The sequence below is a fragment of the Ambystoma mexicanum genome, chromosome 8, assembly GCF_040938575.1.
Source record: "Ambystoma mexicanum isolate Mex_15411 chromosome 8, UKY_AmexF1_1, whole genome shotgun sequence".
Classification (NCBI taxonomy): domain Eukaryota; kingdom Metazoa; phylum Chordata; class Amphibia; order Caudata; family Ambystomatidae; genus Ambystoma; species Ambystoma mexicanum.
Window position 1 is genome coordinate 714088619 of NC_090929.1, and position 16632 is coordinate 714105250.

A 16632-nucleotide genomic window follows, 5' to 3' on the forward strand; every position below is an offset into this window, starting at 1 on the left:
GTGTTATGGTCATGGGCTTTGCCAGGCATGTTAAACTGAAATGACATCTCTGGCTTAGACTGCGTCACTTGGGGATAATTATGGGCATTAGGCTCACAAGGGGCAAGGACCGGTGCGGTCTTGCGTAGTCAAGATTAAGGCTTTTGGCATTCTCTTGTAAAGGCAACAGGCCTGTAATGACCTGGTTGGTGGCACAGATTATGGGGTTCCGTAGCAGCAGGTTGAGCACAGCAGGACTCCCCCTGGAGACACCCTCCTTCCTTCCCCTGAGCCTCCAAGTTTAGAAGCAGATTTTTTTTATGGCTGCTAATTCCCAAAGCCCCCGTTCGCAGTCACACCCTCTCACAATGGGGTCCTCCTTAGTAGGTAGATCGGAGGCAGATTGAATACCATCCCGGCCGAACAGACATCCCAGCCGATATGTGCCGTGGAGGTGCAAGGCACCGTAGGACGTAGATTAAAGTTCCTAGTAATTTATACGATTTGGAGAAAATGTAATAATAAATAAAAGAGGGATTAGTGTCCCTGGGGAAGATTTATAAACGTGTGGGATTAGGAGGGAAAAAAGGCCTCAGCCACAGTGCAGGTTAAGCAGGTCTGCTCCCGTCGATGTGGAAAAGATGACTGGGGTATGGTGCCGGTGGGCAGAGCCAGGGGAGCGCATGCCCACGGGCCATGCCCCCACACGCGACTAAATTTTAAGGGGAAAAGATATTTTTTTCTGGTGAAAAAGCATCCATTCCTGTCCCTAGCCAGGGACTCCCAGGAAGTATGGAGGAAAGGGGATGATGGCACGTAGGAGTAAAGTCGGGAAAGTTTCCATTGTTTCATTGGAACACCATGTGTTCCACCAGAATGATGCTAGATAGGAATGTAGACTAATAAAGTAAAAGGAACATTCCAGTTGGTGAGCAGGTGCAAGTGGATCTAGGCCACATGGCCTAAGCCCCACCCACCTTCTTAGCAATTACTCTTGCTTTCTGCTCTTAATTCTTAGATCAAGGGCATCTCTAGCCCGGGCGTCCGAAGTGAAGGGCAGAAGAAGAAAAGGGCAATTCCTGTTTGGACTGCGAGGACCCAGGACCAGAACACCTGCCCCTCTTATCATCAGGTAAGCTCATCTGAAATGTGTTTAACTTCCCTCTCCCAACAGCCAATTCCTACCATCACCACTCATCGCCAACTACGCCGCTCACCAGCAACATCATGGACAGCGCATCGCAGCAACCTCACCCATGTCACCATACACTCCATCATCCACCATTACATGAACATTGATGCTCCCCAATGTCAGGTCAGCAAGCACCCGTGCACCTGACATTGCCAACTACATCACCACACAGGACTTGGATGCCATCTTCTTTACTGAGACTTGAATGGCATCCACCTTCACCCACATCCTAGATGTCCTCACCCCCAACGGCTAGAGAATTCTACAATGAGACAGTCCAAATAAGATCAGTGGAGGCCTCGCCATCATGAACAATGCATCATGGCCATGCACCCAAGTGGACGTCGGCACCATTGGCTCTTTAGAAAACCTATCCTGCCACTTCCCACTCTCCCCTACAGACACAGTAACTTTTCATCTCATCTACAGACACCCCAAGCCCAACCCCTCCTTCATTGGAGACTTCGCAGACTTGGTCATCACCATGTCTCTCATGCATGCCAATAACATCTTCCTTTGCGACTTCAACATCCCTGGCAACACAGCAACCAAATCAATGAAGAAAGATCTCCACTGCCTACTTGACACACTGAACCTCACATAGCACACAAAAGAACCAATTCACAGGAAAGGTAATATCCCCGAACTCATCATCACCACACTGCCCACCCTTCATCACAGCTCTCCTATTGCTCGACTGGTCGGACCATCTGGCAAACCCCTTTGAGATTAGTCACACCACACCTCTCAAACAAATCCATTGGAAAGCAAGTGATCAAGCCTTTAGATCCTTACCATTGGAGGTTTTCACAGAGGACCTCATGAAACTCCACCTCACATGGGCTGATGTACCTCTGACGAACAAGGACTGCAACTCACTTCTCCAAGAACTCAACACCAGTCTCGCAAACATCAACCACTATGCCCCAGTAAAACAGCAAACCCTCAAGCCTAAACCTTCAGCACCCTGGTACACTAAAGAACTCAAACTCAACAAATGAGCCATAAGAAAACAAGAAAATAATTGGCGACATCACTGCAGCGCATCCAACCTCTCCCTGATCAAGGAACTGCGTTGTACAAGCAGGCGACTGATCAATACTGCCATGGCCAAATACCACCAACACACCATAGCCCAGGCCAACAATGAAAGCAGAGCCCTCTTCAAAGTATCAAGAACTGCATCTACCCTCTGCCCGACTCACCCGTAGCACAGCCCATCAAAAAATCCACCATCAACTTTCATCAACAAGATCAACATGATCCACCAGTGCCACAACTGACAGCACACTACACATCCCATCTCGCAAAACCTCAACTATCTGGACAACTATCAAGACACTATGGAAGACCTTTCTGCCACCTTAGCATTCCTCAAGTCCACATTGTATGCGGATGACATCCTCATTGTCTCCTTACTCAAGACCCTTCCGAATGAAACACTCCTCCCTTACCCGAATCATCAACAGCTCCCCAACCCAAGGCACCTTCGCCTGGACCCTCAGGAGAGGACAAATCCTCCTGCTTCTTAAGAAACCAACACTGAACCCTGATGATCTCAGCAACTACATCCCCATTACCCATCTTCCCTTTCTAGGTAAGATCCCTGTGAAAGAAGTAGCCACACAACTCCTTCAACACATCGAAGTCAATAACCTCCTTCAGTCCTACTAATCTGGCCCCAGACCCAGATGCTGCACAGAAACAGTTACCATCAAGGTGATAGCTGATTCCCTTAAAATCCTCGATGGCCATCCTTGCCTCCTAGTTCTCGTCGACACCTCATGAGCATTTGACACAGTAGAACACCTGACACTCAGACAATCTACATCGTTGCATGGGGATCACGACATTGCCCTCAATTGGTTCAAATCCTACCTTGCAAACTACCAACAGTTCGTACAAATGGATTCTTCGAGATCACCAACTATCATTCACCTGTGCAGTTCCACAAGGATCCATCCTGTCCCCCTTGATCTCCAATCTTTACACGGAACTGCTCAGAACCCTCTTCACTCCACACCACATCCACATCGAAGACATCCACAGGCTCAAGGCCTGCCTCACAATGACCGTGTCCTGGATGTCCAGGGCTTACCGGAGGCTCAAACCCTCCAAGATTTAATTCCTACTGCTAACCAACAGCACCGAACACCCTGACTTCCAGACTTGGCTCTCTGCTATGAACCTTGAAGGATTCACACCCCAGCTGGCCCCCTGTACCAAGTCCCTTGGGTTCAACATCAACAGACACCCCACCTTCAAACAGCACACAGCAAGGATGACACAAACAGCCTTGTACCAACTTTCTTTCCTGCAGAAAATCAAGCCCTTCCTCCCAGAAAATTTCAGATCCGCTATCCAAGCCATGGTCCTCTCCCACCTGGATGTTGGCAATGGCCTTTAGGAAGGCATTCTGGCAACTACCCTGGAAAGGACGCCGCAAATTCAACCACATCACCCGGACCCTAATCGAGCTGCACTGGCTCTAAACTGCAAGCCCGTATCGTCTTCAAATCCTGTTGCATCATCTTCAAGGCTGTCATCCTGAAGTCCCCAAGCTACCTCACTGAGAAACTCAGCTTCTCCAGAGGCCTGTGATCCACCAGTGGTAAGGAAATGTGCACAATTAAATTACGACAGCCTAGGAAGGAAAAAACCAGAAGACAGGGCTTTGCAGTCTACCCTCCAAGACTCTGGAACCTCCTCCCAGTCAACGTCAAATTTGCCCCATCACTTCTACATTTCAGGAAAAAGCTCAAGACCTTCTGCTTTAAGGGATGGCTCCTCCTCAAAAGCTAGGTCCACACAGCCTGCACTCTCCACCCTACCCGAGACTCTGATCTGCTCCCCACTGTCCCCCCCCCCCTTGCTGTGATTGCCCACCCTCCCCGGTTAGCTCCCTGCTCATTTTTCATCTGATTCGCTCACCGTGTTCTTGCCCATTTGATTGTTTTCCCGAAGCTAGGTCCGTGCACAAAAAATACCCCAATAATAATAATAATAATAATTATTCCAAAAAGGACACAGATTAGCAAAGCACTTGTAGATGTGAAATGTACATACGAATCTTTTTCTGCTGAAGGATTTAGCATATTTGCCCAAAAAGAACTACATTTGCAACCGTTTTTATGTACTTTGCCTTCACATAAAAACACATAGCCATGTACCTATGCAAAGTTGTTGATAACTAGAATAACTAATGTAAAATTAAAATCGGAAAGTTTGTAATTCATTACTGCAGTATTTTTAGAGTTGTTTGGTGTACAAAACTAAGCGCTCAAAACATATGTGTATTTTATAGGCCCTAAGGACTGCTGGATATTCCAAAACCTAGAAAGCTGTGCAAGCCGGTTATTTATGGATTTCATCGGGAGGAAAACTAAGGGCATTTGATTTACCGATTCTAATGTGGCACCCTAGATGTACCAGAACGCCTCCACTAAATGCAACCTACTTTCGACCACTTGGTGGCATAACAACATTAATTTGGAAACAAATAGCACTACAAAGGTCGTGGCATCTGCCCATCATGTACATTTGTTATACATTTTTGTTTAGGTTACTTTCACAGCAAAATACGGGTCTGCAAACAAGTAAAAATCCCATACTTAAAACAACATGGACATCCCTGGCAGGATCTAGCCATGCATGGAGGCCTGAACTTCCGTTAGTCTGCTACAGCTGGGGGTGCCCATTCTCTGGGCTCTTTGATAGAGGTCCGAATCCCCGAAATAACGAGCCCGGTAGAGCAAGCCTTCCTCTGTAACAGAAAGAAGAGAAGGACACGTGAGAGACAACGCAAGATCACAACATTAACCACATTCCCCAACACATGGAAACATTACGAGGGACATCTTGAACATAACCTCTTGGGAGTGTGACGGGTTTGCCCAGTGGTTGTACAGCTAATGGGCTCGATTCACAAAGTCTGGGACCGCTGTTAAAAGCACGAAGTGCCTGTGTGTTTTTCAGAGCTGCCTGGCTTTAACTAAACGTGCAGGTCCCCTTATTGACACATGGACTTAGAAGGGGCCGTGACCAGCACGACTTACATGGACAGGTAGGTGGTGAGAGAGCGCTTCCGACACCCTAATTAATAGCCATGGCCTCCTGCTGTCACATTTACGGCGGGATGGCGAGTGGCGATTGCAAGCCCCAACGCTGCCATGCTAGCAGCGCAATTCTTCATAGCAGGCATTCAATGGTTGGAATAAAAAATAGGTTTCAGAAACAAGCAATCAGTGCAGTGCATACTTGCAGGGTCGGACTAGGACAAGAAATAGGCCCGACACCCAAAAAAAAAGTGTCCCTCAAACCATCATCCATGAATCGCGGCAATTCACGACTCAGAAAATGCTACTTATGGAGGGTTCATGTGTCTGTTACATTACAACACATCTCATAAAATAACAACTTTGCATACAGGAATGGATCACAATAATGGAGCATTAATATCTGTGTGTATAGATCCATATTGTCAAATTACTGTGAAGGCAAACAGACGTCCAAGGCCAAATGATAATATGTTATTATATAGCACTTACGCTTAAGCTCTTTTTCATAGAACACATATGCATACAATATCACTCAACCTGTGTTGGTACTCATTTATCGACCTCAGAAGGATGAATGGCCCTGCTGGGATTCGAACCTGCAGATCACACACACATCGCAGCAGTGAGCGCTCAACCCATTGAGCTATCATATCGGCTATAGTCAAATGAGCAATTATTCTATAGTACATGTCAAGCCTGCATGAATCTACTTTTTAGCCTTCAGAGCCTGGCAAAATAGGGAAAGCAGCACACTCACAGGACATCCCATACTCTGAGCACTCATTACCTCATACACGCAAACATCCTGAACAGCATGCCGGGGAGATAGGAAAGATAGACACATTACACCAAAGCATTCATTGTGGCACAATGAAGTCAATGGCCACTTGATGTGCTATGGTCACATATTTCTACATTGTGCACAAGCTTTTAGGCACAAGGATTTTGTCAAGTGACCGAGGACACCGAGATGAAATGTCTTGTGATGATCGTAACAGAGACGACAGAAAAAAAACATGCTATTAGTGCAACTTGCAAAAAGCAAAATACATACTCCGAAATGGATACTTATTCAGGTGCCTCGGAAAGCGCCTATAAGAAAGCTGACTGGGTAAGAGAAAGGAAGAGGTGGAAGAAGAATCAATACAGTTAATGGGTAAAAATGGGTAGAAACAGAAAGGAAGCAGGATAGAGGTAGAGACCGATGAGATAGAGGAAGCTAATGTCACAACTTCTTACCCTTCCTAAAATGGCACGTGTAGGACAAAAAAGATGTCACAGCGCTAGCCACTGTCATGGAAACAGCGCTGCAAGCTTGTGTGTGTTTTCAGTGTCCCCGGGCACGCACAAGCCCCAGTGATCCCGCAGCAAAGTTTAAGTGTGCTTGCAAATTAAGCTGGGGCAAAATCAAACAAAGGTGTTTGACTAACCACAGATTAATTTAATTAATTTCCCATATAACACCAACAAAAGGACATCGGGAGGGAGTTGCAGGTGGACTGATTGTGGAGAAGGGTTGACTGTTTTCTACACAGCATCATGATTTGTGTATAATAAAGCAACCTCTTGCGTGGCCTTGGGCTACCCAAGCAGTTGCTCTCTGATTTCTATGATTATGCAATGCGCAATCAACAGGACGGGGTAGGGGGCGGGAGGGGGGTGCTGGGAGCACACTGGGGCTATGCCTGCCCTGACCAGAAACAAGGGGATCCTGCAGGAGGTCACACGGTCCAGGAATGCCTCTAGTGGCAACTTACTGGCACAACACTGCACACAACCCCCCAAAAAACAATTACACAAACTATGGAAACAAAACATATATGTAAGCAATGAACTGGGCTGACTCCCGAGTGACGAAAGTACTGTGTGTCTGTGTTCGCCTGCAACATTATGTGTTACAAATACAGAAAACATCAAGACTTAACTGTTGGCTAAGCAGATGCATCCCGAGGCGCGTTACTAACCTAACATATTTAATGGCTATTTCGAGCTGCTGAGAGCTTTCGCATCCGGGGCGAGTACCTGTAATCTGCAAAGTGTGATACGCGAGGCTTTGGGGGCGCCTGAATGATGGGGTCGAGTGGCTGTGGTGCAACGAGTCCCAGGAATTCCACGGTGCACCTCCTCGCATTCATTTCCACTAGTTACATCTCAGTTGTTTTACAAAAGGCAATCAACAGGGTGTTCTAACTTCATAGGACCCACGCCCATGGATCCTGGACAAAGTTCATTTCCACATAGTGGGCATTCACAGTAGAACTAAGGAATCAGGGGACGCACGTCCACGACCCCTGATCTCTGCAGGTTAACTTACTGTGTGTCTCATTTCAGTACGAGCTCCCGATAGTCCTACAAGCTCTATCCAAAAGCATTTTCTCTGATCACCAAGATCCAGGTGCAGACAGCACTCTTACCTTCATATTTAATCCCAGGTTAGCATCGGTGGGTGGGATGTCTACTCTTTACTACAGGTCACACGCCCGTGGTCACACTCCCCTTGACTCCCCTTCGCCATATGCCAGGTGGGTATCATCATCTCTCACGGCAGAACCAGAGGGACGGACCCCAATTCAGGTTGGGTGATCTCTTCCATTTCGCCCACCCTCACCTGTGTTCCAGTGGCTCTGGCGTTCACAGCTAGACACTTAACTAGGTTAAACTGCCTACCTCATGAGGGTGGTCATGTCAATGGTGGTGGTGTAAGTGGGTCTGTTTTAATTTCGGGGTGTGTGGTTTCTGGAATTGCCCATAACTTACCATAAGGTACCGGAATGCATACCCAGGCTGTGCTTTGGCCTCTTTGTTTATTATATGACATTCCCGTTTTCGTTGTGTATCTGGTATTGCGGTAGCTTGTAAGGGTGAAAACGTGTTCTTGAATTGCCTCTGAATTTGATAATACCGCCCAACTATGTACCACAAATTTGTAGGGCAATTAGATGTGTCTGCTGGACCCAGAGTGAGGTTAGTGTTTAGCATATAGCTGTGTTATAGCTGGCTTTGGTGTTTTGTTCTGATGATGTCTGTAGGGGGCAGGGTGTAATAGTATGTGAGAGGAATAAGATTGAAGACTGATGACGGGTTGCTTCTCTATTGTGAATGGGTTGTCCTTGTTGAATGTGGACGTTATAGAGTTATGTCTTAGGTTTGTGTGTAAATTTAGGGTGGGGATGGGAGACTTGGGATTGGCGTTTACTGAAAAGTTTAGTGTTTGGTGACATTATACTTTTAGTTGCCGTGCTGCTGCGTCTGTACAGTGTGTCATGTACTTGTTACCATTATTAGTATATTCTAGTGGTTTGCTGCCCTTTATGGGCATGTGCTTTACTTTCTTTTCTTTCTTTTTTTTTTCTTTTTTCTGTTCTCTCTTCCTATCCTGTTCTTTGACTGCAATTATATATGTTATAAAATGTCTCAAAATTTGAACTGTGCCATGGGTGCTAAAATTGTGGATCATTTAAATATTGTCTCATGGAACGTTAATGGACTCAACAATGTGGTGAAAAGGACTAAGATTCTGTCTCATCTATGTTCAAGCTCTTGTGACATTGCATTCCTCCGGGAGACGCATTTGGAAGACCCTGAGGCTGAAAAATTGAAGAGAGGATGGGTAGGGTATACTTACTTCTCTAATCACTCATCTAATAGACGAGGTGTTTCTATACTTATTAAAAAGAATCTGCCTGTATCAGTCAGCAAAAGCAAAGGAGACAAAGAAGGTAGAATTATTTGTGTACTGGTAAGGATTCAAGGCGTGGACATTCTACTATGCAATATATATGCACCAAATTTGGATGATCCTTTTTTCATGAAGTGGCTCAATTGCTTCAAAGTTTTAATATGGACTCAATTGTAGTTGGAGGTGATTTCAATCAGGTCATGGACTCTGCATTAGATCGATCAAATGGGGATTGTACTAGGACCCCGAATAGATGTAAACGATCCTTGGAGGATTTAATTGGGGAGTTCAACTTGGCTGACATCTGGAGGCTAGAGCACCCGTCGGACAGGGATTATAGCTTTCATTCACAGTGCCATGACACGTATTCTAGAATTTACTTCTTCTTGACCTCTGGACGAGTAACTTCAAGTTGCTATGATTCTGCTATCGGACTTATTCCCCTGTCTGATCACGCACCTGTTTCATTGGGATTATCCTTGCAGTACTCTCTGGTTAAATCACCAAGGTGGAGAATGAACTCTTACATACTGAAAAATGACCAGATCAGACAAGAGGTGGCAGAGGAAATTGACAACTTCATCCAAATTAATAGAACTGCCGATGTTCATATATCAACAGTCTGGGAAGCGCTGAAATGCTTTATTAGGGGGGGTGCTGATTTCAAAAACTGGCAAGGAGAGAAAATTGAGAACAAAAGAAATTCAGAGACTCTTCTGAAGCAAAGCACCTGGATGTTCTATTTGCAGCAAGCAAAGATGAGAATACAAAAAATGAACTGCGAAGAACTAAATATGAACTAAACAAGCTCATCTCAAGCCAGGTTGAATATGCACTGTTTAGGCAAAAGATTAATTACTTTGAGAATGGTGAAAAAGCGGGAAAATTACTGGCACATCGGCTGAGGGTGTCTGAAAGTGATCGCTTCATTGCCGCTATTAGAGGTCTTAATAACACATTGGAGACTCAGCAAAAACGTATTAACAATTGCTTTCGTGGCTTCTATGAAAAACTATATTCCTCTGAACTATCCTGTGAAAATGTGGATATTGAAAACTTTCTTGACTCTCAAGTTCTCTCTCGTCTATCAACAGATGAGGCGGCGAGCTTAGAGGGGAAGGTGGAAGTGGATGATGTTCAACACGCAATTTCACGACTGACGGTAGGTAAATCACCGGGCACTGATGGACTACCTAATGAATTTTATAAGGCCCTCCCTGATTCCGCACTACAGCTTTTGTGTGATGTTTTTAATGATGCCTTTGAGTCTGGTTCACTACCGGATACAATGAGATATGGATTGATTACGGTGATGAGGAAGAAAGACAGATCTACTACCAGATGTGAGAATTATCGACCGATCAGTCTGATAAACTGTGACTGCAAAATATTGGCCAAAATCCTGGCTATTCGATTAGGTAGAGTCATTTCAACTCTGGTGCATGAAAACCAAGTAGGCTTTGTCTCTGGCAGAGCGGTGGCAGACATGAGGCGCCTGCTATTGACCATTGAGAAGGGGCATAGTCAACCTATTGCCAGTGCGGTCATTTCCCTAGATGCTGAAAAGGCTTTTGATCGTGTTGAATGGGACTTTTTGTTCGCATGCTTGGGGAAAATGAACTTTGGCCAAGATTTCCAGCGTTGGGTTAAGCTGTTATACAACAATCCTTCTGCAAGTGTGTTGACAAATGGACTTATTTCCGATCCGTTTGAGCTTCATCGTGGTACAAGGCAGGGTTGTCCTCTTTCACCTCTCCTATTTATTTTATCTTTGGAACCACTTGCAGTGAGCTTGAGGGCAGACATACACCTTCAGACTGTAATTGGAAATGGTCGGAATAACTTGGTTTGGTTGTATGCTGACGATTTGTTGATCGCCCTTTAAGACCCGGCTGTTGGTATTTCTTATTTGATGCAAGATATTCATTCCTTCTCATTGATATAAGGATATAAGATTAATTGGAGTAAATCAGAGATCCTACCAGTCAATGGGTTGTGTCAACGAAATACATGTGTTCAATTTCAATTCAGGTGGTGTGCTGAAAAGTTGAAATATCTTGGAATTTGGATTGGAGCAGACATAGTGAAGTTACCTACCATTAATTTTGCTTGGATCCTTCCGACTCTCAAGGTGGAGTCTTTTGAAGTTATCTACCTGGGGTAGAATCAACTGTTTAAAGTTGAACCTGGCACCTCGGATAAATTACTTCTTAAGCATGCTCCCAATTAAGATACCAGGAAGCATCTTTAAAGAAGTCAATGGGCTTATGCAGAACTTTATTTGGAATGGGAAGCCTCCGAGGCTTGCAATTTGGAAACTTCAACTCCCGGGGGAATGAACTTGCCTAATTTCTCAGACTACCATCTATTGTTTTCCACTAGACATTTGTGCAGTCTTATTGGCTCTGAAGATGTACAGTCTGAACGTTCTGAACTCTTGTCTTGGGAATGCAGTGCCGTTTCCCAATTGGAACCGAAAGCACTGCTAACTACTCAGAGGAATAAATCTAAAAAGATGAGTGCTCTTACTTCATTCCTGCGAGACTGCTGGTGTGAGCTCTCGAACCGTGTGTGTGCTCATCCCTATTTGCACCCGGATGCCTCCATATGGAATAATCCAGCCTTGAAGTATCAGGGTAAAACTCTGTTTTGGACGGAATGGTTTGTGGCTGGCATCAAATACATTGGAGATTTGTTTGAGGGGGACAACTGGTTAACGTACACTCAGCTTGGCCAGATGTGTGACTTGGCAGATTGTTCGTTTTCTGAATATAGGAAATTGAAGATTATTATTTCTGCTTGTGTTGAGATGCCACAATTGACTGTTCAGAGTCCCGCCTGGACAGCTCTGACTGTATGCTTGAGTGCATCACACCCTGCTTCTACTATGTATGGAATCATAAAAGCTACTCGGAAAGGTGATCCAAGATTACCTGCAATTTGGGCGGAGGAATGGGGGAAAATGTGAACTTCAGATGTTGGCGGAGGTGCTGTGAGAACACTCGTTTAGTGAGTTTGGATTGGTCCCTCAGAGCCTCTCAAACAAAGTTATTGTTTAGGGCCTATTGGACCCCGGAGAAACTATTCAGAAGGCAACTTTTAGACGACAATCTTTGCTGGAAGTGTAAATGTTCAAGAGGATCTCTGAGTCAGTTGATTTGGTCCTGTCCCAAAACAATGCAGTTCTGGGAAATGGTTCGTGAGAGATTAAGTTTGGTCTTAAACATCACAATCCCCATGAATGCCTCATTACTGATTTTAGGCGATGACTCTTTGCTGGAGGATATTGACTTTGGTAAGAAAGTTTGTTTGCTACGCGCATGCATGGTTGCTTAAAAATTCATATTGAGGTCCTGGAAATCAAGTAATTCTTTTAACATTGATTGGGTGGAGGAGCTTCTTACTATTTCGATATATGAAAGCCATTTACAAACTTACTGGTGACATTGACAGATTTTGGGACATTTGGAGCTGCTTTCTTGATGCCTATGGATAATTCTGAACTTTGATCTGGATAATATATACTTGTATTTGAACTCCAATGTTATGTATGATGCCTATAGTCTGTGTACTGGTTGTAATATTCTTAAATCTGATGTATGGTTTCTTGCAATTTAATTTTTAATCCTTGTCTCCTGCATTTGCTCTCTTTTTTCCTTTCTTCCTTTCTTTTTCTTTTTTCCCTTCTTCCACCTTGTTCTATTTTTAATATATATTATATTTTGAATTGATTGTGACAAATTGATTACTTTGTTTTGAATTGGTTGAATATGTGCAGAGTTGATGGATTACTACTGTTCTTGTTCGCTAATGTGAAAATAAAAATTTTAAAACCCCAAAAAAAAAAAAACACCAAAAATACAAAAGCATTTTCCTGTCCGTTTGGCAAAGTGTACTGATGGGCAGCAGGCTTTGGCGCAGAGGGCACGGACATCAAAGGCAGGAAGGAGTCGCAGGGCAGCCGCTAGCCGGGGACTCCTTGCAGGAAAGGGGTTGCAGCAGGTGGAGAGAGGAGACGAGAAAGGATTGGGGCACGGGCCTGCAAAGGCAATGAATCACAACAACTGGCATCACTCCGGCGCAGGATCGGCTCACGGCCCATGGCGCTGCCAGGCCAGCAGGCCTACGGCTACGTGATACATTCATCAAAGAAAGGTAACACTTCTGTGTTACCTTTCTTTAATGACTGCATCCGCTGTGGCGGGAGATGGCTGCTGAGCGGGCTGCAGGCAGCCCGCAGGCAAGCCAGCCAGTGCCCTGAGCCAAGGTAACCTGGCACACCGGCCCACATTAGAAGACCGGCCCGAGGGCCTCAGATCGCATCAGCCACGGCCGATTGGCCGACGGCGCCAGTCCAACCCTGATTATCCGGCACCTCTTTCAAACAGACACGGGCACATTTTTTTCTGGTTTGGGAATACGGAATGAACACGTGGAGACTAGCACTAGAGCCACGATTTGCGCAACTGAGCTCTGGGAAGCATAAAGGGCATCTATGATAAGCCCATTTAGAGGCCCCTCAATCAATACATATTCAGAGGTTCGAATTGGTACGTGGACAACTGCACAGTCAAAGGAAACATCTGGAGGGACCAATGTGCCAAGGTTTCATGTAGAAAACAGGGCCAGTTGTATGGCAAGGCTGTTTAAGGAGGCTGCTGGCTGTCTAGGGCGCACCATCAGGAGGGGGTACAGGATGCCCCACCAAACTGCGAATCTTGCCACACTACAAGAGGGAGTGGTACCAAAACGGCACACCGGCCAAGGTGACCTACATCTTTGCACTGATATAAAATAATGTATCCGATGATCTTTACTGGCAGAGTTGCAATGAATTCCTCGAATTGAGCCACTTCTTATTAATTACCCCATTTGAACACCAAGTTTCAGTCGAACAATTAAATGCAAGCACGTTCAATGAGGAGAATGCAATGTCTCAGAAACACTCACCCAAAAAGAACACCCTTTGAATCTACATCCGGCCGCTACCAGCAGATTCCCCCTTAGATAATTCCTTACTATTAGACAAATTGTTTTAACTAATTGACACGTGTAGTGCATGCCCCAATTGTTTAGTCAATCCTTCAGAAGCAGAGGAATCTTTATATGGTTATAGCTTCATCAGCACAGATCCTTTTCAGTGCGTGCTTTATTATCCCCCTCTTAATTTAGCTCAGGGAAATTTGGCTCCAAGATAAACAACAGATCGAAGGTAAAAATAGATTGATTTTTCCTGGACTCAGAAGTACTGAGCCTGTGCCAAAATGTTAACCATTCAGCAAATGTTATGATATGTTATTTATAACTAGCTTAATACCCAGAGGTTTCTAAGCGCGGATCCGGGAATCGAACCTGTGTTGCTCCGTGTCGTCTTGCTTCCAAGGCGAGCATGTTGCCCTTGAGCTATCCTCCCGAGTCCACCAGGGCTTGGATTCAAGTACCAGACACACAAGTGTTCAATTATATTTGTCTATACAATAGGGCTGAACAACTTCCAACCCTGGGTGAGCTCGCTCTCACTCCCCTCAACGGGTTTCAATTCATTCTCATTAGTAATTTGTATTTCTTCATTAAGTAATCCACCATTTTTGTTATAATATTTCCAATATTTCAATTGTTTATTTATTCCTAACCAATCAGTGTTTCAAAATTATTGCCAATGCATTTCGGACATCCGTCCATCATCAGGGCTATCAACACTATTTGTTATCAATCAATGATATTTACAACACCATGACCCATTCCCAAGGATCCACCCAAACGTGAAATCGTAAAGTAAATGCATGCACATACCAGATTAAAGTTGTGTTCCATCATGGCGTTCACATCAATGTAACAAGTCAAAAAAATATACAAAAACATCCATTATAGATCATTGTTAAACCTTATTTCACAATATAATATCATAATTTACTTAACGCTTTTCTACCTGTTTGGCTTTTCGTCCCCAGAGTATATATTCACCTCTGTTGCCGGTATCCTTATCTAGCGCGTATCCTCTGAAACAGATATTTATATATATGTGTATATAATTACTTCCATATCTGTGGTCCCCCTCCTTCAGTATTCCCGCTTAACCTCCTCTTCCGTTATGCTTACCTCTACTCTCCTACTCTCCGTACGCGACTGCTATTCAAAAAAAGGCTGCCGCCACTTTTACTAGCATTTATCAACACTACTCATTCCCGCGCATGCGCGCCGCTGCGTGCAATGCCGTGATGCGTTTCACTAATCTCCTCCGCGCATGCGCGAATGTGTCTTTTCAACACTATCTATTATTTCACTGAGCTCACTGTTAGGCAGTGGTTAGCTGCCTTACGTCCCACAGGGAAATTAACCCCTGCGGGATATACTGTGAACTCCAACATTAGACACATTATTGCAATTGGCTCCATTATTAAGTAGTGTTAAACTATCTTAAGTTCCACAGCACATAAATTCCAGCATTTTTATCAGTCATGATTTTTCTTTACATTTAACAAATCTTTCTTATGTAGCACACATATTTTTCATCATAGAAAACACATAAAATTCAACTCCTCATTAATGCCCCCTGGTCTCAGGGAGTCAAGCCGGTCGATCCAAAACGATTCCTGTTGATTCAATCTTCTTCCCAAATCCTCATGTGCGTTGTTCTGTCTAATGACTTCCAAGACTTGAATCCTCATCTGGCTGATGTTATGCTTCATTGTGTTCCAATGTCTGGCTACTGCCGAATTCGGATTGTTATTCCGAATACACGATCTATGTTCGTTCCATCGCAACTTACCAGGTCTCTTAGATTGTCCAACATAGTATATACCACACGGACATTTAATACTGTATACTATGTTCAGAGTATCACATGTTGCATATCCCTTAAGTTTTATTTGTTCACCTGTACGAGGGTGATCAACTGTATCCCCTTTTGTTATAAAATTACAATTACTGCAATGTAAGCAGGGATATGTTCCTTTTCTCAATGTGTCCAATGCTCTCTTTTCAGGTCTTGTTTTAACCAATCTATCTCTCAAGTTTGCACTCCTCTTGTACGCAAAGGTTGGTAATTCCCTGAACAAATGTTCAACTCGCATGTCATTAGTCAGTGTACTCCAGTTCTTCTTAATTACACTCTTTATCTTGTTGCTTTGTACTGAGTAACATGACACATATACAATATTTGATTCCTTCTTTTCTCTCCTTGTGCCACTTACTGTAGATTCCATCACTCGTTCTTTGGCAGATTCTATCTCCGCTGGTTTATACCCTCTTGCTTCAAACCTCCTCCCCATGTTCTCAATTTCTACCACACATGTTCTTGGGTCATTGACAATCCTTTTTACTCTCATCATTTGACTGAAGGGCAAATTTCTAATTAAACTCGGTTGGTGAAAACTTAGTCGATGAAGTAAATTATTTCGATCTGTTTCTTTTCTGTAGATGCCGGTCAAAAATTTATTGTTGTGAATACGTATTTCTACATCTAGGAAATGAATTTGTGTTCTTGAAGTTTCTTTTGTGAATTGTATACGTTGATCAATGTTATTGAGATAGGTAAAAAAATCATTAAAAGATTCCTCTGAGCCATTCCATATTCCAAAGATATCATCTATGAATCTGACCCACATTTTTATATAATTTCTCCATACTGCATGATCAAGTACATATTCCTTTTCAAATTTGTGCATGAAAGTATTTGCATATGTGGGAGCCATTGAGGCCCCCATCGCTGTCCCAGATTTCTG

At 44.1% G+C, this 16632-nt stretch overlaps 1 protein-coding gene across 1 annotated transcript in view; it reads right to left on the reverse strand.

The window, feature by feature from the left end:
- DNAJB12 (DnaJ heat shock protein family (Hsp40) member B12) overlaps positions 1-16632 on the reverse strand; it is a 658221-nt gene that overhangs the window by 80371 nt on the left and 561218 nt on the right. Inside the window, exon 8 of the mRNA XM_069610521.1 lies at positions 4783-4934. Within this exon, the coding sequence (XP_069466622.1) occupies positions 4813-4934 (122 nt within the window). The 3' untranslated portion in view covers positions 4783-4812. The remainder of the gene's footprint in view (positions 1-4782; positions 4935-16632) is intronic.